The sequence below is a fragment of the Mauremys reevesii genome, linkage group 10, assembly GCF_016161935.1.
Source record: "Mauremys reevesii isolate NIE-2019 linkage group 10, ASM1616193v1, whole genome shotgun sequence".
Lineage (NCBI taxonomy): Eukaryota > Metazoa > Chordata > Testudines > Geoemydidae > Mauremys > Mauremys reevesii.
In genome coordinates this window covers 50,994,164-51,017,638 of record NC_052632.1, presented here as the reverse complement: position 1 = coordinate 51,017,638, position 23,475 = coordinate 50,994,164, and the positions used below count along the sequence as shown (strand labels likewise).

The 23,475-nt window shown below is 49.8% G+C and overlaps 1 protein-coding gene across 3 annotated transcripts in view; it reads left to right on the top strand.

Annotated features, from left to right (window-relative positions):
• The first annotated feature begins 7,949 nt into the window (after positions 1 to 7,949).
• Positions 7,950 to 23,475, top strand: part of DECR2 (2,4-dienoyl-CoA reductase 2) — a 22,857-nt gene continuing 7,331 nt past the window's right edge. Inside the window, exons 1-6 of one of the 3 annotated variants that reach the window (XM_039491170.1) lie at positions 7,950 to 7,988; positions 9,381 to 9,540; positions 10,449 to 10,558; positions 11,984 to 12,052; positions 14,173 to 14,224; positions 22,996 to 23,131. In XM_039491170.1, coding sequence (XP_039347104.1) covers positions 9,529 to 9,540; positions 10,449 to 10,558; positions 11,984 to 12,052; positions 14,173 to 14,224; positions 22,996 to 23,131 — 379 coding nt within the window. In that variant the 5' untranslated portion in view covers positions 7,950 to 7,988; positions 9,381 to 9,528. Of the gene's footprint in view, positions 7,989 to 9,380; positions 9,541 to 9,902; positions 10,108 to 10,448; positions 10,559 to 11,983; positions 12,053 to 14,172; positions 14,225 to 22,995; positions 23,132 to 23,475 lie in introns of those variants that run through there. The other 2 variants (XM_039491171.1, XM_039491172.1) reach the window with 2 other exon arrangements.

Genomic DNA, 23,475 nt, shown 5'->3' with positions numbered 1-23,475 from the left:
TCTGAAGCAATACAGCCTATGCAATTTCAATGGCAAACATGCAGATTATTTCAAAATTCTCAACAATAAAAGCTCAGTTTAGTGCAGTTAGATGCATCCTAAAGAAAATAGAACTGGGTGAAAATGCTTAAGCCACTCAAATGGTACCTTATTCAAGCACCGTGTGGTTTCCTTTGGGAATTAGCATGTAAACTGGAGGGAAGAACAGAGGGGGACATGTGAAGAGAGAAGACAGATATATTAGAATAAATGTTTGATTTGGGCCAGAGTAGAAACATCCAAATCCAGGTCCATATCTTCCCTAAATTTTAAGCTGTTTGGATCTGGGGTTCTCATCTGGCTACTGCCAGAGAAGAGACAGTTGTGAAGGTGAAATTACTTCCCTGAATCCTGGAATTGTTTAGATCTGGGCCCTTCTTTGGATCACGAATCAGTTTTGTTCAGTGTCATACTAGAACAGGGGTGGGCAAACTACAGCCTGCGGGCCACATCCGCCACACCAGCCGATTTAATCCAGCCCTCGAGTTCCCGCTGGGGAGTGGGGTCTGGGGCTTGGCCCGCTCCCGTGCTCCAGCTGGGGAGCGGGGTTGGGGGCCGCTCTGCATGCCACAGCTCCTGGAAGCAGCAGCATGTCCCCTCTCTGGCTCCTACATTTAGGGGCAGCCAGGGGGCACTGCGTGTTGCCCCATCCACAGGTGCCACTCCCACAGATCCCATTGGCTAGGAACTGTGGCCAATGGGAGCTGCAGGGGTGGCACCTGCAGATGGGGCAGTGTGCAGAGCTGCCTGGCCATGTCTCCGTGTAAGAGCCGGAGAGGGGATATGCCGCTGCTTCTGGGAGCTGCTTGAGGTAAGCACCACCCAGAGCCTGCACCCCTGACCCCCTCCCGTGCTCCCACCCCCTACACCACCCCTGATCCCCCTCCGTCTGAACCCCTCAGTCCCAGCCCGGAGCACCCTCCTGCACCCCAAACCCCTCATTCCCAGCCCCACCCCAGAACCTACCCCCCCCAGCCGAAGCCTTCCCCATCCCCCACATACCAACCCCCTGCTCCAGCCTGGAGCCCCTTCCCACACCCATTTCTGGCCCCACTCCAGAGCCTGCACCCCCAACCATAGCCCTCAGCCCACACACACCCCATGCCTCTGCCCCAGCCCTGATCCCACTCCTACCCTCCGAACCCCTCAGTCCCAGCCTGGAGTACCCTACTACACCCCAAAGCCATCATCCCCACCCCAGAGCCTGCACCTCCAGTCAGAGCCCTCACACCCCCCTGCACTCTAACTCTCTGCTCCAGTCCAGAGCCCCCTCCTGCACCCTGAACTCCTCTTTTCTGGCTCCACCCCAGAGCCCTCACCCCCTCCTGAACCCCAACCCCAATTCTGTGAGCATTCATGGCTCACCATACAATTTCCATACCCAGATGTGGCCCTCAGGCCAAAAAGTTTGCCCACCCCTGTACTAGACTGTATTGTATAGGCGGCAGGTTTGTATAATTTTTGGTGGGGCCCAAAATGGTGCCCCCCCCCCCGCTCCTGCCCTGTAAGCCGATATAAAATGAAGCTACAACGCGTCAGTGCCACAAGATTACAAGGGTCAATTAAAAGTGGAAAGTCAGAAGCAGCACTTGCCTACTTCAATATACAGTATTATATTTTGTTGCACCTGTTGTGATGAAGTGGGAATGTTCTTAATATTTTCTCTGAATACTGTGTGGGTGCCTCAGTTTCCCCTGCAAGATGCCAACTGAAGGTGTTGGGGACAAAGAGATCAGGTGGCCTCCTTGTCCGGAAGAGACACAGAGGCCAGAGGAGGGAGTGTCAGTTTGGAGCTGGCTGGGGAAATGGGGAGAGACCCAGAACTTGGTTCTGGGCTCCCCACCCCCCAAGATGGACCTGACAGAGGGGTTCTGTTTTCTGTACCAACAAGCTCTGTTTAAACTGTGTTCCCGTCATCTAATAAACCTTCTGTTTTACTGTTTGGCTGAGAGTCACATCTGACTGCAGAGTTGGGGTGCAGGGACCTCTGGCTGCCCCAGGACCTGCCTGGGCACACTTGCTGCGGAAAGTGCATGATGTGGAAGGGCATGCTGAATGCGCCGAGGTCAGACCCAGGAAGGTGTGAGCTTCTTGCCCTGGAGACAGTATGCTCCGAGAGAGGAGGCTCCCCCAGAGTCCTGACTGGCTTTGTATGGAGTTGTTCCAAAGCATCACAGCATCTCCTTCCACACCATGCACTTCCCAGAAGTCCGCACAGGCACTGACACTCCCTCCTCTGGCCTTTCTCTCTTTTCCAGGCATTAGGAGGCCACCCGATCTCTCTGTTCTCCAACACCTTCAGTTGGCACCTTGCAGGAGAGTGGCCCAGGTCATCAGTTACCAGGAGACAGGGTTTCAGCCATTCTCTGTGCAGACAGCTCACACTGTCCCTCTAGGGCTCTACAACAGTCACACCCCCTTATCCCACCATCTAGATCCTTGAGAAATGCAGAGAAGAAACTGAGGCACCCACACAGTATTCAGAGAAAACATTAAGAACATTCCCACTTTGTAACACCTGTATGCGACTAATTATATACTTTAAAGGGGTGTAAAATAGTCAAGTATTGTGCTAAACAAAATGATACTCCAAACTGACCACCAAATTTAAGTTGCACGTTTTTCCCCTCAGGTGAGGGCTCTGGGGTTGGGCTGGGGATGAGGGGTTCACAGTGTAGGAGGGTGCTCAGGGCTGGGGTGCTGGGGGCGCAGGGACTGGGGTGGGGCAGGGCTGGGGATAAGGAACTTGGGATGCAGACAGGCTGCCCCAGGGCTATGGCCAGAGAGGACTCCCCCCCCCCGATTACCGGCAGCCACAAGCTCCAGGGGAGGGACCCCTCCTCCCCCCGCCCCCCCGCAGCACACTCATTCTGCACCACAGTCACTGCACATGCTCCTAGGGACTCTCTCAGGTCCAGAAAGCCCACTCGCCTCCCCTATGGTGGGTACCAGGTGTCACGGAGTCCCTGGGCGCTGCTCTGGAACTGCTCCTCACAAAGCCAGTCAGGACTTTGGGGAGCCTCCTCTCCCTTGGAGAAGACTTTTTCAGGGCAAGAAGCTCACACGGCTTCACCTCCTGGGTCTCTCCTTGGAGCATTCAGCATCCTCTGCCCCTCCGTGCCCTTCCCACAGTGAGCCCACCCCGGCGGGGTCCTGGGGAAGCCACAGGGTCCTGCCCCCCCCCACTTTGCAGTCAGACGTGACTCTCAGCCAGCCAGTAACACAGAGGTTTATTTGATGACAGGAACAGGGTCTAAAACAGCTTGTAGGTACAGAGAACTGGACCCCTCGGCTGGGTCCATTCTGGGGGCAGTGAGCCAGACCCCCACGTCTGCACTTCATGCCTGGTCCCCAGCCAGCTCCAGACTCCCAAACCCCCTCCAGCCCCCACTCCTCTCTGCTCAGTTCCTTTCCCAGGCCAGGAGGTCACCTGATCTCTTTGTCTCCAACACCTTCAGCTGGCACCTTTGCAGGTGAGGGGCCCAGGCCATCAGTTGCCTGGAGACAGGGTTTTGGCCATTATCTGTGCAGACAGCATCACACTGGCCCTCTAGGGCTTTACAACAATCACACCCCCTTATCCCACCATCTAGAGCCTTGAGAAATGCATTGGGGAAACTGAGGCACACAGACAGTATTCAGAGAAAACATTAAGCACATTCCCACTTCGTAACACCTGTATACGACCAGTTACATACTTTGAAGGGTGTAAAATAATCAAATATTGTGCTAAATACAATGAAACTCCAAACTGACCACCAAATTTAAGTTGCATGTTTTTCCCCTCAGGTGAGGGTTCTGGGGTGGGGCTGGGGATGAGGGGTTCACAGTGCAGGAGCGTGCTCGGTGCTGGGGGTGCAGGCTTTGGGGTGGGGCAGGGCTGAGGATGAGGAACTTGGGGTGCAGACAGGCTGCCCCAGGGCTAGGGCCAGAGAGGACTCCCCCCCACCGCGTTACCGGCAGCAGCAAGCTCCAGGGGAGGGACCCCTCCAGTCCTCTCCCCACCTACCCCCCCACAGCACACTCACTCTGCACCACAGTCACTGCACATGCTCCTAGGGCCCCTCTCAGGTCCAGAAAGCTCACTCACCTCCCCTATGATGGGTACTGGGTGGGTGGGGGAGTTGACATCACAGGTGGCCTTCCATGTTGCTGCCCCTCACCATAACTTCACTGTGGCTGCGGGATGGGGCTGCCCCTTGCCCAGCATGGGGCAGGAGTGGGGCTGGGGCTGGGGCAGGGGGGGAATCATAGGGTCAAACACTCACAGAAGCCCCAGCAGCTGCTAAGGTGAGTGATGTCCGTCTCCTGGCCGGAAGTCCCCTTCGCGTCTCCTCCAGGTAAGGGGAGGGGAGGGGAGGGCTGCCAAGCACAGCACGGCCCCCTCCACTCCCCTCCCCCTCCTGAGGTGCTACAGCACCAGCAGCTTGCACTGCTGTTATGCTGTAGCCCTTAGATGGCGGCAGCAGCAGCAGCAAGGGAGAGAGACGCACTCTGCGCGCTCTTTACGTTCAGGCAGGGAAGCTGGGGGCGGGGAGGGGGGGAAAGCTCCAGCCCTGGCGGCGGCGGCGGGGGGGGGTGTGCTCCAAGCAGGGGAGAAACCTAGCTTCAAATATTGGTGGAGCAGAGCCCCTGACTGTGAATATTCCTGGGGCTTTAGCCCCAGGAGCCCATATAAGTTGGTGCCCATGTGTACAGTCTCTCCCCTAGCACAAGCGAAAGGGGAAAAAGAAAACCATTGTTGAGAGTTACATCCCATGATCCCTACACATGGAGATGGGGACCACATGAAGATCAGCAATGCGGATGTTCCCACTGGAAACGAAGCAAAGGGATATTTGAATGACAGCTACTAACCTTAAATCAACAAGTATCAGGAGGTAGCTGTGTTAGTCTGTTTCCACAAAAACAATAAGGAATCTGGTGGTGTTATATCCTTGGGGGCAGCCGGTGTAGGAAGAAATCACTGGAGGCCAGAGAACAGACAGCTAACAAAGCTACCATTTATTTACAGACATGGAGCTCACCTGACCGGCCGAAGCTGGCTGGGCTATCCCCTAATAATCTAACTCAGTTGCCATAGGAACAAAAACCATGACAACCATATACATAACATATTCCTCTCCCCCTAATAAGAACATCCCCTAACTAAAACACACACTAGACTAGAGAAGGAGGGTAGACTGCCTCCATTCCTGGCTAAACCCTGGGGATTATTTTGCCCCATAACTGTGGGTTTGCCCTAGCTAAAGATCCAGCCGATGAGGAGGCCTTCTGTCTCTAGGTGGATTAAGGCGAACTTCTGGTGTTGTTGCACCCGAAAGTACCACGGGCTCAGGGTCCGCAGCACGAACGGGTGAGGAGGTGGTATCAGCTCGTGCTGGGCAAAGGGGTATCTCAGCCGCCGGCAGTAATGGAGGAGAACAGTCAGGAACAGGTGATTCGTGATTCGGTGTCTCACCAGAAGAGGTGAAGTCAGACCACTCAACTGCAGATGTATCCTGAGGACTGGCATGACCTGGCAACAGCTGATCTACATGTCGCCGCCAGGTAAGATTCTCTGCAGTCCGGACTGTGTAGGAAACAGGTCCTGTTTGAGTGATGATTGTGGCAGAGACCCATTTAGCTCCGGAAGTATAATTCCGAGCCAAATCTGGCTGTCCCGAGCTAAAGGTTCGGTCTTTTGCTCTGGGTGCCCGTCTGATGACTTGATATTGCTGCTGACATTGCACAATTTGTCGGGGTTCAGAAGGTTTCAGCAGATCAAAGCAAGTGCGCAGCTGTTGTCCCATCATTAGAAAGGCCGGGGATGCCTTGGTCGTAGCATGAGGTGTGTTTCTGTAGGAAAGTAAGAAGGTATCCAGACGCTTTTGAATGGAGTGTTGTCCCCTTGCTGATTTCAAAGCGTGTTTCATTGTCTGCACAAATCTTTCAGCTAATCCATTGGTGGATGGATGATATGGTGCTGAAGTGATGTGGTGTATCCCATTTGCCTTCATAAAATTTTGAAACTCCTGAGAGACAAACTGCGGTCCGTTGTCGCTCACAAGTTGTTCTGGCAGACTGAAACGACTAAAGAGTCCCCGTAGTTTTTGGATAGTACTCTCTGCAGTAGTGGACTGCATTATAGAGACTTCTGGCCATTTAGAATGGGCATCTACTGCCACCAAGAACATGCTTCCTTCAAGGGGGCCAGCGAAGTCAACGTGAATACGTTGCCACGGGTTTTCAGGCCAGTCCCATGGATGTAGGGGTGCCCACTGGGGTGCATTCCTCACACCCTGACATGACATACAAGCTTTTGCCTTCTCTTCAATAGCATTGTCCAATCCAGGCCACCAAAAATAGCTTCGTGCAATTTCCTTCATGCGCACTATTCCACAGTGACCAGAATGTAGCTGTTCTAACATCTGTGATCTCAGTGGTGGTGGAATAATGACACGTCTCCCCCACAACAAACAACCAGATTGGACTGATAACGCCGTCCTCCTGGACATGAGGTAACAAGGTCGGGTGAGACCGGAGAGGTTTGTCGAGATTTTCCATGCATCACTAGGTCCATAACTTGGGACAATACTGGGTCAATGCGAGTAGCCTTCTTTATCTGAGTAGCAGTGATGGGTGTATTCTCTACCTGTTCAAAGTAGAAGATTTCCTTTTGGGCACATCTTGATGTTTGACCGGCAAAGGCAACCTTGAGAGGCCATCTGCATTGCCGTGCAGAGTGGATTTCCGATATTTGATTTCATACGTGTGTGCTGAAAGTAACAATGCCCAACGTTGCATACGACTAGCAGCTAATGGGGGAATGCCTGTGTAGGGTCCAAAAATTGACGTCAGAGGTCGATGGTCTGTGAGAAGAGTAAACTTCCGCCCAAACAGGTACTGATGAAACTTCCGAATTCCAAAAACAATTCCTAATGCCTCACGTTCGATTTGGGCGTAGTTAGTTTCTGCTTTGCTTAGAGTGCGTGAAGCAAAAGCAATAGGTCTCTCTTCCCCCGAAGGCATAATGTGTGACACGACTGCTCCCACTCCATAAGGGGAGGCATCGCAGACCAATTGTAGGGGTAAGGATGGATCAAAGTGCGTTAGAACTTCATAATTTAGCAATGCATCCTTAGCTTTGTTAAATGCAACATCACAGGCTTCAGTCCACTTCCAGGCCTTGTTCTGCCCAAGGAGCTCGTGAAGTGTGAGATGAACTTTCCATAATAGTTCAGTAGTCCTAGAAACGAGCACAGCTGGCTTACATTTCGAGGTGGGGGAGCCTCCACAATAGCCTTAACTTTTGCAGGGGCCTTATGAAGACCCGCAGCATCAATGATGTGTCCCAAATATTCAACAGAGGGCTGGAAGAATTCACACTTGTCTTTGCGAACTCGTAGGCCATACTCTTCCAGTCTTTGTAGGGTAGCCATGATTTTTAGTTTCACTTTCACAGTCAGTGCAAACAAGCAGTTTTTGTTTGTTTATATGTTCTTTACCTTGACTTCTACTTCCTTCTGTTGCTGGGGCAGCACCGGAATCCGATCCTCGTCGCCACTTGTTATATCCTTGGGGGCAGCCGGTTTAGGAAGAAATCACTGGAGGCCAGAGAACAGACAGCTAACAAAGCTACTATTTATTTACAGACATGGAGCTCACCTGACCCGCCGAAGCTGGCTGGGCTATCCCCTAATAATCTAACTCAGTTGCCATAGGAACAAAAACCATGACAACCAAATACACAACAGGTGGCACCTTAAAGACTTCACAGATTTATTTGGGCATAAGCTTTTGTGGCTAAAAACCCACTTCATCAGATGCAAGACCTTAAATCAGACTCTCTGGTAGGACAGCAAAGAATCCTGTGGCACCTTATAGACTAACAGACGTTTTGGAGCATGAGCTTTCGTGGGTGAATACCCACTTCGTCGGATGCAAGTAGTGGAAATTTCCAGGGGCAGGTATATATATGCAAGCAAGAAGCAAGCTAGGGATAACGAGGTTAGTTCAATCAGGGAGGATGAGGCCCTGTTCTAGCAGTTGAGGTGTGAAAACCAAGGGAGGAGAAACTGGTTCTGTAGTTGGCAAGCCATTCACAGTCTTTGTTTAATCCTGAGCTGATGGTGTCAAATTTGCAGATGAACTGAAGCTCAGCAGTTTCTCTTTGAAGTCTGGTCCTGAAGTTTTTTTGCTGCAGGATGGCCACCTTAAGATCTGCTATTGTGTGGCCAGGGAGGTTGAAGTGTTCTCCTACAGGTTTTTGTATATTGCCATTCCTAATATCTGATTTGGGTCCATTAATCCTTTTCCGTAGAGACTGTCCAGTTTGGCCGATGTACATAGCAGAGGGGCATTGCTGGCATATATTACATTGGTGGACGTGCAGGTGAATGAACCGGTGATGGTGTGGCTGATCTGGATAGGTCCTGTGATGGTGTCGCTGGTGTAGATATGTGGGCAGAGTTGGCACTGAGGTTTGTTGCATGGATTGGTTCCTGAGCTAGAGTTACTATGGTGTGGTGTGCAGTTACTGTTGAGAATATGCTTCAGGTTGGCAGGTTGTCTGTGAGCGAGGACTGGCCTGCCACCCAAGGCCTGTGAAAGTGTGGGATCATTGTCCAGGATGGGTTGTAGATCCCTGATGATGCGTTGGAGGGGTTTTAGCTGGTGACTGTATGTGATGGCCAGTGGAGTCCTGTTAGTTTCTTTCTTGGGTTTGTCTTGCAGTAGGAGGCTTCTGGGTACACGTCTGGCTCTGTTGATCTGTTTCCTTATTTCCTCATGCGGGTACTGTAGTTTTGAGAATGCTTGGTGGAGATCTTGTAGGTGTTGGTCTCTGTCTGAGGGGTTAGAGCAAATGCGGTTGTACCTCAGTGCTTGGCTGTACACAATGAATCTTGTGGTGTGCCCGGGATGGAAGCTGGAGGCATGAAGGTAGGCATAGCGGTCGGTAGGTTTTCGGTTTAGGGTGGTGTTAATGTGACCATCACTTATTTGCACTGTGGTGTCTAGGAAGTGAACCTCTCGTGTAGATTGGTCCAGGCTGAGGTTGATGGTGGGGTGGAAGCTGTTGAAATCATGGACCCATGAGAAGGAGACTCTGGAAAAATTCCACTATGATAGGGTTGAAGGGATAGTTCAGTGGTTTGAGCATTGGCCTGCTCAATTCAGGGTTGTGAGTTCAATCCTGGAGGGGGCCATTTAGGAAACTGGGGTAAAAATCTGGGGATTGGTCCTGCTTTTGAGCAGGGGGTTGGACTAGATGACCTCCTGAGGTCCCTTCCAACCCCAATATTCTATGATTCTAACACCTACGAGATCTTCTAACACAGGATTCTTTGCTGCTTTTACAGATCCAGACTAACACAGCTACCCCTCTGATATCTGGTAGGACAGGGATTTTATCAATCTCTTTTCTGCATGGACTTTCTCAAATCAGCTCCTAGAGGTTCTTGTGTGGGAGAGAGAAGACCCAAGTGATCAACTCATCTCAAGTTGGACATGTTACTGAGTGTGAGAACTACATATAACGTTAGCTGGCGAGACAGTGTTGCCTAGTGATAGAGCAGGGGGGCTGTTCCTGGGTCTGCTGCAGGCTTCCTGCTGATGGCCCCGCCTTGGTGCCAGTTATTGCCAGTGATGGACCCAGAGCCGCGCCTCCGCCGCTGGGGCCTCCACTGGAGAGGGGGGTGTCTGTGCCCCGCGGGGGGCGGGAGGGGGCATCAGCCTGGCCTGGAAACCGGGCTGTGGGTGTGTTCGTGGCTACCTCCTTCCGCCACGCTCTGGGCAGGCCCGGGGACGCTACGCCGCGTGCCCCGCTTCCCCGCACACAACACAGCACAGCCCCCACCACCCCACAGCAAGACGAGCAGCGCGCATGCGCCTCCAGAAACAAACACACACACACTCACACCCCAGCCCCGGGGAAGGAGGCCCGAGCGGTAATACGAGCCCCAGAACGCTCTGTATGGACTACAAATCCCGGCGTGCCTCGCGCGGAGCCAGCCGGTGCGCAGGCGCAGTGCACTTGAGGCGCGAGAGAGACCTGGCTCCGGCGAACCAGCTGACGGCGGGTGCGAGGTGCGTCCCGACCCGAGCAGGCTTCCCCCGTGCCCCAGGCCAGGGAGCCCCCCGGGTGGGGGTGCGCCGTGCGGCTCCCCAGCCCCCGCGAGAGCCCCTCGCCGTGTCGCTGGGCTGTACCCGGCGGGCGGGTGGCCAGAGTGGCGGGCTGGCGAGCGCTGGCGGGCTGGGGCAGCTGGCGTGGGCCGTCCCGGGTGGGAGCGGGTCCCTGCGGGCGGTGCACGGGAGAGCAGGTTGGGCATGTAGGCGGGCAGCACTGGCTCGGGGCGCTCTCCCCGGGGGCTGCCCCTTGCCCCTGTCGAGCTCGTGGCTTGTGCCTGATCCTGTCTCGCTCCGTGCAGTGCGGGGAAGCCATGTCCCAGCCCGGCTCTGCTTGCCAGCCGCCGCCTGACGTTGACACAGATGACTGTCTCCAGGACTATTCCTACCTCTTCAGCCAGGATATCCTCAAGTGAGTGCGGCGAGAAGCGGCTATTTCTGGGCCCCAAACATTCTAGCTGTTCGCTGGCCCATGACCTGTTCTAGTCAATGGTTATCTGCACTTTGCTCCTGTCTTGTGTACCATAACAACCCTGCCTCACGCCGTTCAGCCTGAAAAGTGGGGGAGGGCGTTTTCTGGGAGGGCCTCCCAGGAATTGCCTTTTTATTTAGGAATATAGGATTTGTTATATCACAGCTTGCCACTGGTCCATCAGATCCAGTATTGTGCTTCTGGCCATGGCCAGTATGATTATCTTTATTTGCACAGCACATGAGTGTGTGTGGTCCTTCACATGTAATGATAAATTAATATATAGTTCTATTCATCAATATATCTCAAAGCTCTTTGCAAAGGTGATCAATATCATTATCCCCGATGGGGAGACTGAGGCACTGTAGGGTGAAGTGACTTTTGCAAAGTGACTCAGCTGGCTAGTGGCAAAGTCAGGATAGAATCCAGGTTTCCAGAGTCCCTGTCCAGTGCTCTATCCATTAGGCCATCATTTCTGCCCTATATACATAGGGTAGCTTATACTCTACAGGCAGGATTGCCCCTAGGGGGGTGCGGGGCCTGGGGCGGAAGTGATGGATTCGTCTCTTCCGGGACCGACCGCAACAGCCAGTTGCACTGGTTGGAACCCCCCCTCCAAAGCCTGGGGCCTGAAGCGGTTGCCCTGATTCGCCCTACCCAAGGGATAGCTCTTTCTATAGGTTTCTGCTGCAAAGATATTATGATCTAAATTTATGCTTCAGAGAAAGTTGACCCCTCCACTCATATAGCTAAAGACATCTAGCCTACTGTGCAGTGCTGCATATGTGGGAAGGGATGTTCCTTCCGCCACCTCTGGTGGTCAGCTCATATCTTGAAGCATGAGATTTAATTACTCTTCTCTTAGCACGTATAGATTCAGATTCCTAATGTTATTCAGACCCTTGGATTTGGATTAACCTCCCATTTATAGATTTAAAAGTACTGTGTCATCAGTGAAGGTGCTTGAGAACTGCCCTCTCTATGGAAGGGTTTCTGCAGACAGACAGATTGCTATAGCAAATGGACATCGCTGCCTCAGTAGATTCAACCTCAGGAGTCTCTCTAAACTGACCCCCTATTTTCAGAGTCTGGGACTAAGTATCCTGAGCATGCTATTTAACATGGTGAGTTCTAGTATCTGATCTGCTTCCTAAAGCAGCCCCCATGCCAGCAGCCCAGTGTCTAACTCCAGGAGGTAGGGTATTTGTTGCTTCCGTGAGATTGCTGTGCATGCACTTCCTGTCACTGCTGTGTCTTTCGCTTTGATCAGAATTGTTGCCCTCCATGACTGAGGCAGGGAAACATCTAGATGAATTCCATGTGTGAGAGTTTGGCTTTGAATGGCTTTACTTCCTCTGCCAACAGGGGCAAAGTTGCGTTCATCACTGGAGGCGGCTCTGGGATTGGATTCCGTGTAGCGGAGGTTTTCATGAGGTATGGATCTCTGATCTTCCATGACAGTTTTGTTCCCAGTCCTCCCCATCTGCTTCCTCTTCTTTCATATTCCCCAGCTTCCTCCATTTGTCGTTTAGCTGAACCAGCCTAGAGTATTTCCCTCAGTATAGTGTCTGATTCCTGAACTCGCCCTTTGGAAAAGCCTAACTTTTATTTTTGTGACTGTCATAGGTTTATTCCCCACTTTGAACTTTAGCGTTCACAAGATGGGGACCTGCATGAGCTCCTCTAAACTAATCCTAGTCTAGATCTGGTCCTGCTGCCACCAGTTACATTTAAAGTGGATAACACACTGCCTGTTCCCCCAAAACTCTCCCTGGGGAACACAGATTCAATCTCCCTGAATCTCAACACAAAGGGAAGCAGCCCACTTCCCCCCTCCCTCTCTCTCCTAGCCTACTCCGGAGAGATACACACCGATTCAACTCCGTGAATCAAACCCAGGAGGAACTCACTCTTCCCCCCTCCCCTTCCCCTGAATTTCCACATGAGAAGGAATTAACCAAGTCCAAAGAAAAGAAAAGAATTTATTAAAAGAACAAAAAGAAAGTACACTATCTCTGTAATACCAGGATGGAACAATACACAGAGTCTAACCTATAAACCTGGAGAGAATTCCCCCTCCCCCTTTCTTTCTCAGTAAAAGCAAAGTAACAGCAATAGAAATAAAGAGATTCCTTCAGCAAAACACACAATTGCAAAATGTAGAAATAAACTTATAATACTAGTACGCCTTTCCAATACTCACTAGACTGAATAGATGAAAAGTACTGCAGAAACCTGGGAGGACTTGATTAAGATGTCTGGACTCCCTTAACTCCCAAGAGAGACTCAACTCAAAACAAAGAACACAGGAAAAAAAACTTCCCTCCACAGAGATTTGAAATTATCTTGTCCCTGATTGGTCCTCTGGTCAGGTGTTCCTCAGGTACTGCTTGTTAACCCTTTACAGGTAAAAGAGACCTTAACCCTTAACTAACTGTTTATGACAGTGACTTTTCATTTTGCTGCTGGATCCCAGCTAGCTTTGTACATACCAAAATCTATTGAGAGAGGCCATTCTCTTGTGATTTCCAGCACAGTTTTTCATGTTCAAACAGCTAGTGCTCATACATTTTCATAGCAAATATTATCTTAAAAACATAAAGTAAAATCACTCCATGGCATCTGAGCTGTATCCTTTGTATGTTCTGATATGTGTAGCTTGTCCAGACAGGATCCATCACATTAGCCAGATGGATGATTGGAGGAATGCTTGTGTTCCATTCCCGTCTTTCAGATCCTGCCAGTTAGATTGTATCAAATGCAGAGAGAGACTTCCCTGGTCATGTTAACCATCTAACTTGTTTAAATCTCTTTACTTTTGTGCACTGAACGTATTGTTGGTGCTAAATTAAATATTAATGAATGTCTGTGATTGCTGGCCATTCCTCTCTGCGCTTTCTGGACAATTTACTCTGTAATCTGGTTGCTCTCCAAAATAAGTGTGTAATAGTATCTTTACTTTTGATAACATTTGTAATAGCCTTCTAACTCGGATTGAATTTAACCTGAGCACGCTATGGATTGAACACTCTGAATTCGGTCCCATGCTGAGCCCTGTCTGGCTCTCTTTGCTACAATTTCCTGTTGTACTTTTCTTCGGATGATGAATCCCCTATGCACTGTTACTGATGCATAGATTTTAGGGCCAGAAGGAAGCATTCTCATCATATAGTCTGACCTGCATAACACAGGCCAGAAGACCTCACCCGGCAATTCCTGCATCCTGCCTTTAACTTCTGTCTGAGCTAGACTAGATCTTTCAGAAAGAAAGAGGGAGCCAACTTACCTTTGCCAGATGGCCATTGTGGAGAGTGGAAGGCACATCATGAATACCACCTGCTCTCAAACTCTATAGAAAAGAGAAGTAGGCTCAACCTGTCTCCTTCCCCTGAAAGCACTGTGGTGAGAAATTCCTAGGCATTCCTGTGGCAGAGCTCAGTTTCAGGTTTACTAAGCCACTGTGGGTGTGACAATCTCTGTAAAGATTTTGAGGTAGATGAGCTGTGTGCGGTCCATACGAGGCATTCAGTGTCGCCATTGGGGTTTCTTTGCAGGCATGGCTGCCGTACAATCATTGCCAGCAGGAACTTGCAGAGAGTAGCTGAGGTGAGTAGATGGGAGTCTGGTGGGAGAGTTGCTGGGAAATCCAAGACCATTTTTGCATATTTCCAAAGAGACCAGAATACGATAGGGGCAGTAAGGCATGGTGAACCTAATGAACACCACCCTCTTTTGTCTCCATGCACATCTTGAGGAGTCTGGTCTGTTCCAGGCACATCGGTATCCGAAAGATAACCAATGAGCTGAGGGGGTATGACAAGGAGTATTAGGATAAGGCTGAGCTAAGAACTCCTCTTGGTGAGATCTGTTGCGTTTTGGATTAGTCTTCCAAAGGTAGTGGTGGAAGTTTCAGTGCTTGAGTTATTTGCAGCAGGACTGGATGGAGCACTGGAAACAGAACAAGGAATAATGGTCTCAAATTGCAGTGTGGGAGGTTTAGGTTGGATACTAGGAAAAACTTTTTCACTAGAAGGGTGGTGAAGCCCTGGAATGGGTTACCTAGGGAGGTGATGGAATCTCCTGCCTTAGAGGCTTTTTAAATCAGACTTGACAAAGCCCTGGCTGGGATGATTTAGTTGGGGATTGATCCTGCTTTGAGCAGGGGGTTGGACTAGATGACCTCCTGAGGTCCCTTCCAATGCTGATATTCTATGATTCTAAAAATCAATTGGAATAACACCACCACCCAGATCTTATCTAGTGATTTTCATCCATAGATCTCAAAAGTGCTTTACAAAAGGGAGGGGGGGTTCCAGTATCATTATCCCCATTTTACAGATAGATGAAGAAACTGAGGTATAGAAAGGAAGTGACTTGCCCAGGGTTACCCAGTTAAACCAGTGGCAGAGCTGGAAATGAGACCCAGTTCAGAGTAGGGTCTAATCCTGTATTGGCTCCAGAGGATGGACTACCTGGGACCTTGCAGGGTTTTTCCAGTCACTACATGTTGTTTTTTGCATGATTAAAAGATAGGTAAAAAGAATGAAATTCTAGAAAGTAGAGGAAGAGAAAGGCCTCTTACACCGGTAAGTTTCTGCGCAGTAAAGCAGCTTTCTGTGCTATAACTCCTGAGGTGTGTACAGTGCCAAGCCACTTAGTACGCAGGAACTGTGCAGTTGCAGCACTGTAAAAAAGGCGTACAGCTTTCTGCACTGGGAGTACAGTGCCATGGTAGACACCCTAGTCGATTACAGTGCTGCAATTGGCCTCCGGGAGGTGTCCCACAATGCCTGTTCTTGCCTCTCTGGTCATCGGTTTGAACTCTACTGCCCTGCCCTCAGGTGACTAAACATCATTCTCACCCTGTAAAATCCTTTGGAATTTTGAAAGTCTCCTTCCTGTTTGCTCGGTGATGTGTTTAGTGGTCTCAGCGCATCTTTCTAGGTGGCCATGCCTGCTCCATGCACCAGGCGATCCCGCACTTGGAGCAATGCCGAGCTGCTGGACCTCACAGCATTTGGGGAGAGGAGGCTGTCTAGTAATCTTTATTCTATTCATTGAAAGTAAACAGAGCCATGCAGAGCAACAGACAGTTATCTTAAACCTTCATATTGCATCGTCTGCACCAATCACAATCACCTCCTAGCATTACAAGCACTGCAATCCCGAGCATAACAACAAATATTAGTGGCTTTCAGCTTCAGATCACTGCCTTAAGGCATCCCTTATGCCCCTCCGCCTTGCCACAGCTCTTAATGGCAGAAGAGGAAGAGATGTTCTGTGGGATAGCTGCCCAAAGTGCACCTCTCCAAATACCGCTGCAAGTGCCACAAGTGTGAACATGCTATTCTGCAGGCAACTGACAGTGTGAACACACAACAGCGATTTCCCTTCAGTGCTCTGAGTGGCACTGTAACTTTACCAGTGTAGACATATGCTTAGACTTGACTACGCATGAGGAAGGTGACCTAAACTGAATGACTTTGTTAAATTGAGCTTTATTTGTTTTATTTCAATTGACTCAAAGCCTCCAGTTGCGAGTTGCTGATTTCCAGGCAGATTCAGAAAGTAACAGCAGAACATCTGATATAAACCAGCATCCCCTTCACCCTGTGTAGAATTCACTCAAATGGAACAAAGATCCAGATAGAAACTGGAGAGTGAATCGGTGTGACTGATGAGCTGCTTAAGATGCAGGATTGCAAACCCCGAGCACTTGAAAAATCAGGAGTTGGGCAAAAAAAAAGAAACCCTACACAATTCAAAAATATATATATATATTTTTTGGTTCTTTTTTGTATTTGCCTTTTGGGGTCTGAGTCTTTAGGGTCCACTAGGTTACATTTTCAAACTTTTCTCTTCAATTATGAGGGCTAGACATTTTCTTGTAATTTATTTATGGAATTAAAGCTGAGTGTCTCATGAAATCACCTGACTCCAGGAGCTGGGGCTTGAAGAGAAACACCAAATGTTGTGGAACTTGTGCTAAAATTGCAAGAGTTGGCAACATGGCAAGTCATGGGCATGCATCAGCCTATTCTGATGTGCACTTAATTGTTTGAAGTTGTGTGGGAGGGCCAACAAATAAAAAAGAACATCCTGAAAGCCACAAACCCTACCTCTCCAGGCCAGGGGGCATTGGCCATTCTCACCCTGCTCATGTGGTGGGGGGGCACTGTGATGCTGCTGCAGCTGATAAGCACACAGGCTCTGCCACCCCCTCCTTTCCCTGCCTGCCCAACGCTCACTGGCTCCAGGTCCCTGGTACTCCTCCATGGGGCAGGGGTTGGGAATCACCGCCTGGGTTTTCCCCACAGCAGTAGCAGCACGTGGGGCTCTGACAAAGCTGCGGTTCCTCCAGGGAAGGTGGTGTGTAGGTCAAGAGCAGCCTGGCTATCTGTGGTCCACCAGCACCTTGCTGGCCTTCCAGCAGTCATGTGCTGTACGTGCCCCGTGGGATCTGTCCCCCAGTGGGGGGCTGGAGTAGGGAGAGGCTGGGGCTGCAGGACCTGGCTTGAGCATCAGGGACATGAGTCATAAATGTGGGGGCCCCAAACTGTGCTTTAGGGATTTCCTCCTTCACTCCTGGGCCCCATCCCCAGGAGTGGGGGAGAGCGAAGACTGGTCGACTCCAGCCCTGGGCAGTCTCCCAACCCAGCCCTGCCATGTGTCCTGGGGGGCAGAAAAGAGAGAGATGGTGTTGGGGAGAGAGGGATCGAGAGAAAGACACATGGGTGGGGAGAGAGATCAACGGGCTCAGGAGCTGCTGCAGGAAACCTGGAAATGGCTGGACAAAGAGCCTTCAGGGTTGAATGAGGCATGAGAGAGGGGTGTCATGCAGGGGATGGGGTGAGACAGTGATGACCTCATAAGTCTGTAGTGGGGGGAGGGGGCAGAGTCACTCTGGATGTGAAGGGAGACACTGACCTAAGAGTTAAGGGCCTCTCAGCCAAGTATCACATTCCCCCCCCCCCCCAGCTCAGGCCCCCTCTCATCCAGACCTTTTACACTACCAAACTGGGCCCTTGACCCTCCCACTCTGCTCAGAACCTTATTGATTATGGTGAAAAGCAGAAAGCCAGAGTATCCTTAATTGTAGGGGAAACCAGTCTTTCCCATCTGCCCATGCCCAGGAAATAGTTCTGCCCTGTCTCATCTCTCCATCTCCTGGGTTCCTCACCACCTCTCCCAGGCCCTGGGGGACTGCAGCTGGGTCCCCTGCCCATTCCCAGGCAGGTGCTGGGGATGGGCAGAGGAGCCTAGTCCTGCAGCTCATAGGGGAGTGGCTCTTACCACTCCCCAGCCAGCTCATGGTGGGAGGGAAAGCTTCACTGGACTTCTGCAGCAACAGCCCTGATTGGCTGCCCCTCTCGTGGAGGCAGCTCAGTGGGGCAGGCAGCCAATCAAACAGGGGCTTCTGCCTCTCTCCCCTCCCCCCCGGGAAAGGTGGAAATTGGGGCTGGGCAGGAGCATGTCATGTCATACCCAGATGGCTCCACCCCAGCACATCACTGACTTGGGGCAATGGGGAGGAGGGGGAGGAGCTCCCTGCTGTCAGAGTGGGGCTGCCCAGCCTCCAAAGGCCCTGCCTTCCTTCTCGTCATTGGCTGCAGCTTGGGCGGGGCGGGGCACAGGCTTCACCTCCCCTGGGCCATCACACAGCTCCTTGGGGTCTCCCAGCCTTGCTGCTCTCTTGGTTTCCTGCTCTCCCTGGCTGTGCCCATAGATCATTTGTTTTTTCCCCTTCTTCCTGTGTTCTTACTGGCGCATTAGCTATGTATGGGGTGATGGAGTCCGATCGTGCGAGTGGTGTGACAGAATGTGGCCTCGTATTCACACCCTGTAATGATCTTTGTACAAGGCACGCCTTGGGAGGTATCTGAAAACTCATAACTTGCTGATCAGTAACATGCATAAACTTTATGAACATAAGCTGACGACATTGCTGTCCTGTTTCTGAACCAGTTTCTCTGAAACAAAGGGCAAGCTGATGCCCCAGTCAGGTGTCAACAAAGCTGATGGGCCATCACCAATGAAGTGGCCATTGCTTGGCAAGAAAGGGATGGCAGGGACAAAGAGATCTGGATCTTAGCAAAGAAACAGCATGAGGTTTCCTTCCTCTACCAGCCCCTGTCTCTTGGTTCTCAGCTGGAAATGCTTTTCAGAGAGGGACTGAAACTATAAAAAAGGGGGACAAACACTCCAAGAGACCCCTCCTCTCTCTCCCTGTCCATCTCACTCTTTGCATCTGAGAAGGCAAAAGAAGCAGCTGTTGGACTCTGTGGGAGGGGTCCTGACCTGAAAGTTTGGCCAGCAATGCTGTTGTGGCATTGCCAACCCCAACAGTTCAGAAATCATGAGTCAGACCCATAAAATTGGCCTAAAAATCATGAGATTCTTGTAAAAGATTAAATCATGGGTTTTTTTAGTCCACCTTTGGGTTTTTGATCTCCCCCTGCCTACTCTTAGAGGATCTGTGACTAGCACAGTGCTGCCTGTTCTTGCATATTTCTTGAAAGGAAGAGTATTTTGGCTCCTGCTGGAGGAGCTCTCTCAATAGTACAAAGAGCTCTTACCTTTATGCAATTATGGAGCAGGACCTGCAGGGTCCACGCTCTATCTCTTGCCCGCCCAGGCCATGGCAGTCACCTGTTCCCATAGCTATCAAAGTGTTTGCAGCTCCATGCCAGACATTTTGCACCAGTGTGAAAAAGTCATTAGTCTCCCCTAAATGGTCCCCTGCCACTGTTTGTGGAGAGACAGCTACATGAGGGACATTAAAGACACGCTCACTGATGAGGAACATCACAAATGGAGCTTCACAAAACGTTACTTCCCCGCAATAGTCTATGAATGCTCCATACCTTTTGTGGCTCTATTATTGCCTCATATCCTGCTGCTGTCCTGCAGGAAGCCCTCACTCAGGACTGGGGGAAGCAGAGGAAGATGATGGAATTTTAACTCTGCCTTGCTCCTGGTCAGAAGCAGCAGCAGTGCCCAGAGCAGAAAGGAAAACCCTGGGGAAATGAGAAGGAGGTGCTGGTGGAAGCTGAGCTCCAAGCAGCTGCCCGGAGAGGCAGTATACAGCCCTGGCAGAAGAGGTGTATTGAAGTGGCTCCCCAAAACAATGTGCATCCCAGGGCAGTGGGAAGAGGTGGAGAATGAAGGGCTGAGCCAGGGCAGTGGGATGAGGTGGGAAGGGGCAGAGAAGTTTATTTGACAGCAGGAGCCCTGGCCGCCTGGGGTGGGCTGATAGCAATTTCTAAGTAAAATTAAGCCTGACTCTGAGAGTTCTTAGGTGAGCTCATGAGTCAGGCTTAATTTTACTTAAAAATTGCATCTTTCACAACTAATTGGCAAGCATTGGCATGTCTGCTGTTGGAAGCATGTGGTGAGAAACTTTTGCTTTGAATCTAATATAGTTTGTTAAGCTTGGCACTAGAAATGTGTGGGCAGTGCTAGGTCAGCAGAAGAATTCTCTTGACTTAGGCCTCAGTCCTGCAATTGGGTCCTCATAGTGACTCTTAATGCTTGCATGGAACCTTATTGTGCCTGTGCAGATGGCAGGATTGGGGCTTCATATTGTAATTCTGTCAATAATGAGATGAACCTCTTTAGATCTGTGAGATTCTTGGAGGGTCTTAGATATGCTGCAGTATAACAAGACTTCATAGAAAAGGCAGAATGTTTTGTTCTGTAAACCATTTTAAACACCAACCCTCTTTTCATTCAGTTTCCAGGGGCGATCCTGGCAATTACAGGCCAGTAAGCCTAACTCCAGGCAAATTGGTTGAAACTATAGTAAAGAACAGAATTGTCAGAAACAGAGATGAACACGATATGTTGGGGAAGAGTCAACATGGTTTTTGTAAAGAGAAATCATGCCTCACTAGTCTATTAAAATTCTTTGAGGGGATCAACAAGCATGCGGACAAGAGTGGATATAGTGTACTTAGATTTTCAGAAAGCCTTTGACAACGTTCCTCACCAAACGCTCTTAAGTAAAGTAAGCAGTCATGGGATAAGAGGGAATGTCTTCTTGTGGATCAGTAACTGGTTAAAAGATAGGAAACAAAGGGTAGAAATAAATGTTCAGTTTTCAGAATGGAGAGTGGTAAATCGTGGTGTCCCCCAGGGGTCTGTACTGGGACCAGTGCTGTTGAACATATTCATAAATGATCTGGAAAAAGGGGTAAACGGTGAGGTGACAAAATTTGAAGATGATACAAAACTACTCAAGATAGTTAAGTCCAAAGCAGGCTGCGAAGAGCTACAAAAGGATCTCTCAAAACTAGGTGACTGGGCAACAAAACGGGAGATGTAATTTAATGTTGATAAATGCAAAGTAATGCACATTGAACAACATAATCCCAACTATACATATAAATTGATGGGGTCTAAATTAGCTGTTACCACTCAAGAAGGAGATCTTGGAGTCATTGTGGATAGTTCTCTGAAAACATCCACTCAATGTGCAGCAGCAGTCAAAAAAGCTAACAGAATGTTGGGAATCATTAGGGAAGGGATAGATAATAAGACAGAAAATATCCTATTGCTTCTATATAAATCCATGGTACCCCCCACATCTTGAATACTGTGTGCAGATCTGGTCATCTCATCTCAAAAACAATCTATTGGAATTGGAAAAGGTACAGAAAAGGACAACAAAAATGATTAGGGGTATGGAACAGCTTCCATATGAGGAGAGATTAATAAGACTGGGACTTTTCATCTTGGGAAAGAGATGACTAAGGGAGGATATGATAGAGGTCTATAAAATCATGATTGGTGTGGAGAAAGTAAATAAGGAAGTATTTACTAATTACACAAGAAGTAGGTGTCATCTGATGAAATTAATATGCAGCAGGTTTAAAACAAGCAAAAGGAAGTATTTCTTCAAACAACGCACAGTCAGCCTGTGGAACTCTTTGCCAGAGGATGTTGTGAAGGCCAAGACTATAACAGGGTTCAAAAAGAACTAGATAAGTTCATGGAGGACAGGTCCATCAATGGCTATTAGCCAGGATGGGCAGGGATGCAAAACTTCCCTGAAGTGTCCCTAGCCTCTGTTTGCCTGAAGCTGAGAATGGGCAACAGGGGATGGATCACTTGATGATTACCTGTTCTGTTCATTCCCTCTGAAGCACTGGCATTGGCCACTATCAGAAGACAGGATACTGGGCTAGATGGACCATTGGTCTGACCCAGTATGGCCATTCGTATGTTCCAGGTTGTTGGCCTGTACTCAATTAGATGCTACTATGTGGTCCTGCTAACCCGTATGATAATGATGTCTACTGAAAGCATTTTTTAATGGGTGCCAGTTCTGTGTTTTCTGCTGGAGCTTTGAGTCTGCCTTGTAGCAAATGGCTTATGAGAGATGCTCTGTGAGATTTCTCTGGAGACTTATCTGTGGGAGGAGGATGGAAAGAACACAGAAAGAACATACCATAGTCAGTGTGGCTCAAGAGGCACTTGGCAATGAAACAGAGGAATTAGAGATGAAAAGATCTAGCAGCCCAGCCCTAAGGGCCCGAGCGGGATGGTATCCTGCAGTATCATCTTCTGTATTTTGCCTGTTCCAGTTCAAATGACACAGGCAATGACTCTTTCCACAGTCTGGTAGATCTCACGGTTAGGAAGCTTTTACTGAGCCTACATTTTACTTTTCTTAGTTTCATTTTGTTGCTTCTAATTACATCCCCAGCCTAAGCAATTCCTCTCCATTACACCCATCAGATACTGCTGACTGTTACCACATCCTCATTAGCCATCGCCTAACCAAGTTTAAATGTTAGCTCTCTCAGTCCTCCAGTGTAAACCAGTGCCTGCAGCCTCTATTATTTTTTGTTGTTCTCTCTTGGATCCCTCTAATGTGTCAATATCTCTCTGGTAATACAGTGCCCAGAAGTGAACACATTCCTGCTGTGATCTTTCCAACAGAGCCTTGATGTAAACATCCCATGCACTTGACAGAGTAATATATAGGTTATAGCGACATACAAGAATCACTTCACTCACCACCAAAATGCAGCTGCCTCTGGGGTGGGACATGGCAGCTGTTTAACAGCATAGTCATAGAATCATAGATTATTAAGGTTGGAAGGGACCTCAAGAGATCATCTAGTCCAACCCCCTGCTCAAAGCAAGGCCAATCCCCAAATGGCCCCCTCAAGGATTGAACTCACAACCCTGGGTTTAGCAGGCCAATGCTCAAACCACTGAGCTATCCCTCTCCCCCCCCGACAGGAGACACAAACAGCTGCCCCACAGCTGATATGTCCTTTCGCTGATGCCAGAGTATGAGTCTCCCCTCTGGTTTCTAACAGCAGGAGGTAGGATTGGGATCCCTAATACAAAATCTTTCTCTTTTCCAGGCTGCCAAGAAGCTGGAGGCTGCCACTGGTCAACGATGCCTGCCTCTTTCTCTAGACGTCCGGCAGCCCCAAACCATCATGGCAGCGGTGGACGAGGCTGTGAAAGAGTTTGAACGAATTGACATCCTCGTTAACAGTGAGTTGCTTGCGAAGTGGGGGAATTGACAGGATTTTACAAACCCGTGTGTTTCAGGGAACAAACTCATCACCAACTGAGGGTCAGGAAGAAATTTGCCCCCCCCCCATGGAGGCAGTGTTCTGTTAACGTCTGGGTGCATTGCTGGCATGGGTACCATCATCTGAATGCTGGTCATGCTGGAAACAGGATCCTGGACTAGAAGGAATATTGCTCTGTTCTGGGTGAAGCTTCCTATGCTCTCACTGCCCTGTGGGAGCCTGCAGAGCCAAGTGACATGAGAGGCTGGGAATACTGGTCCTCTGGAGGTGGTAGACTGACAACTGTCTGCCAGAAAAAGAAGC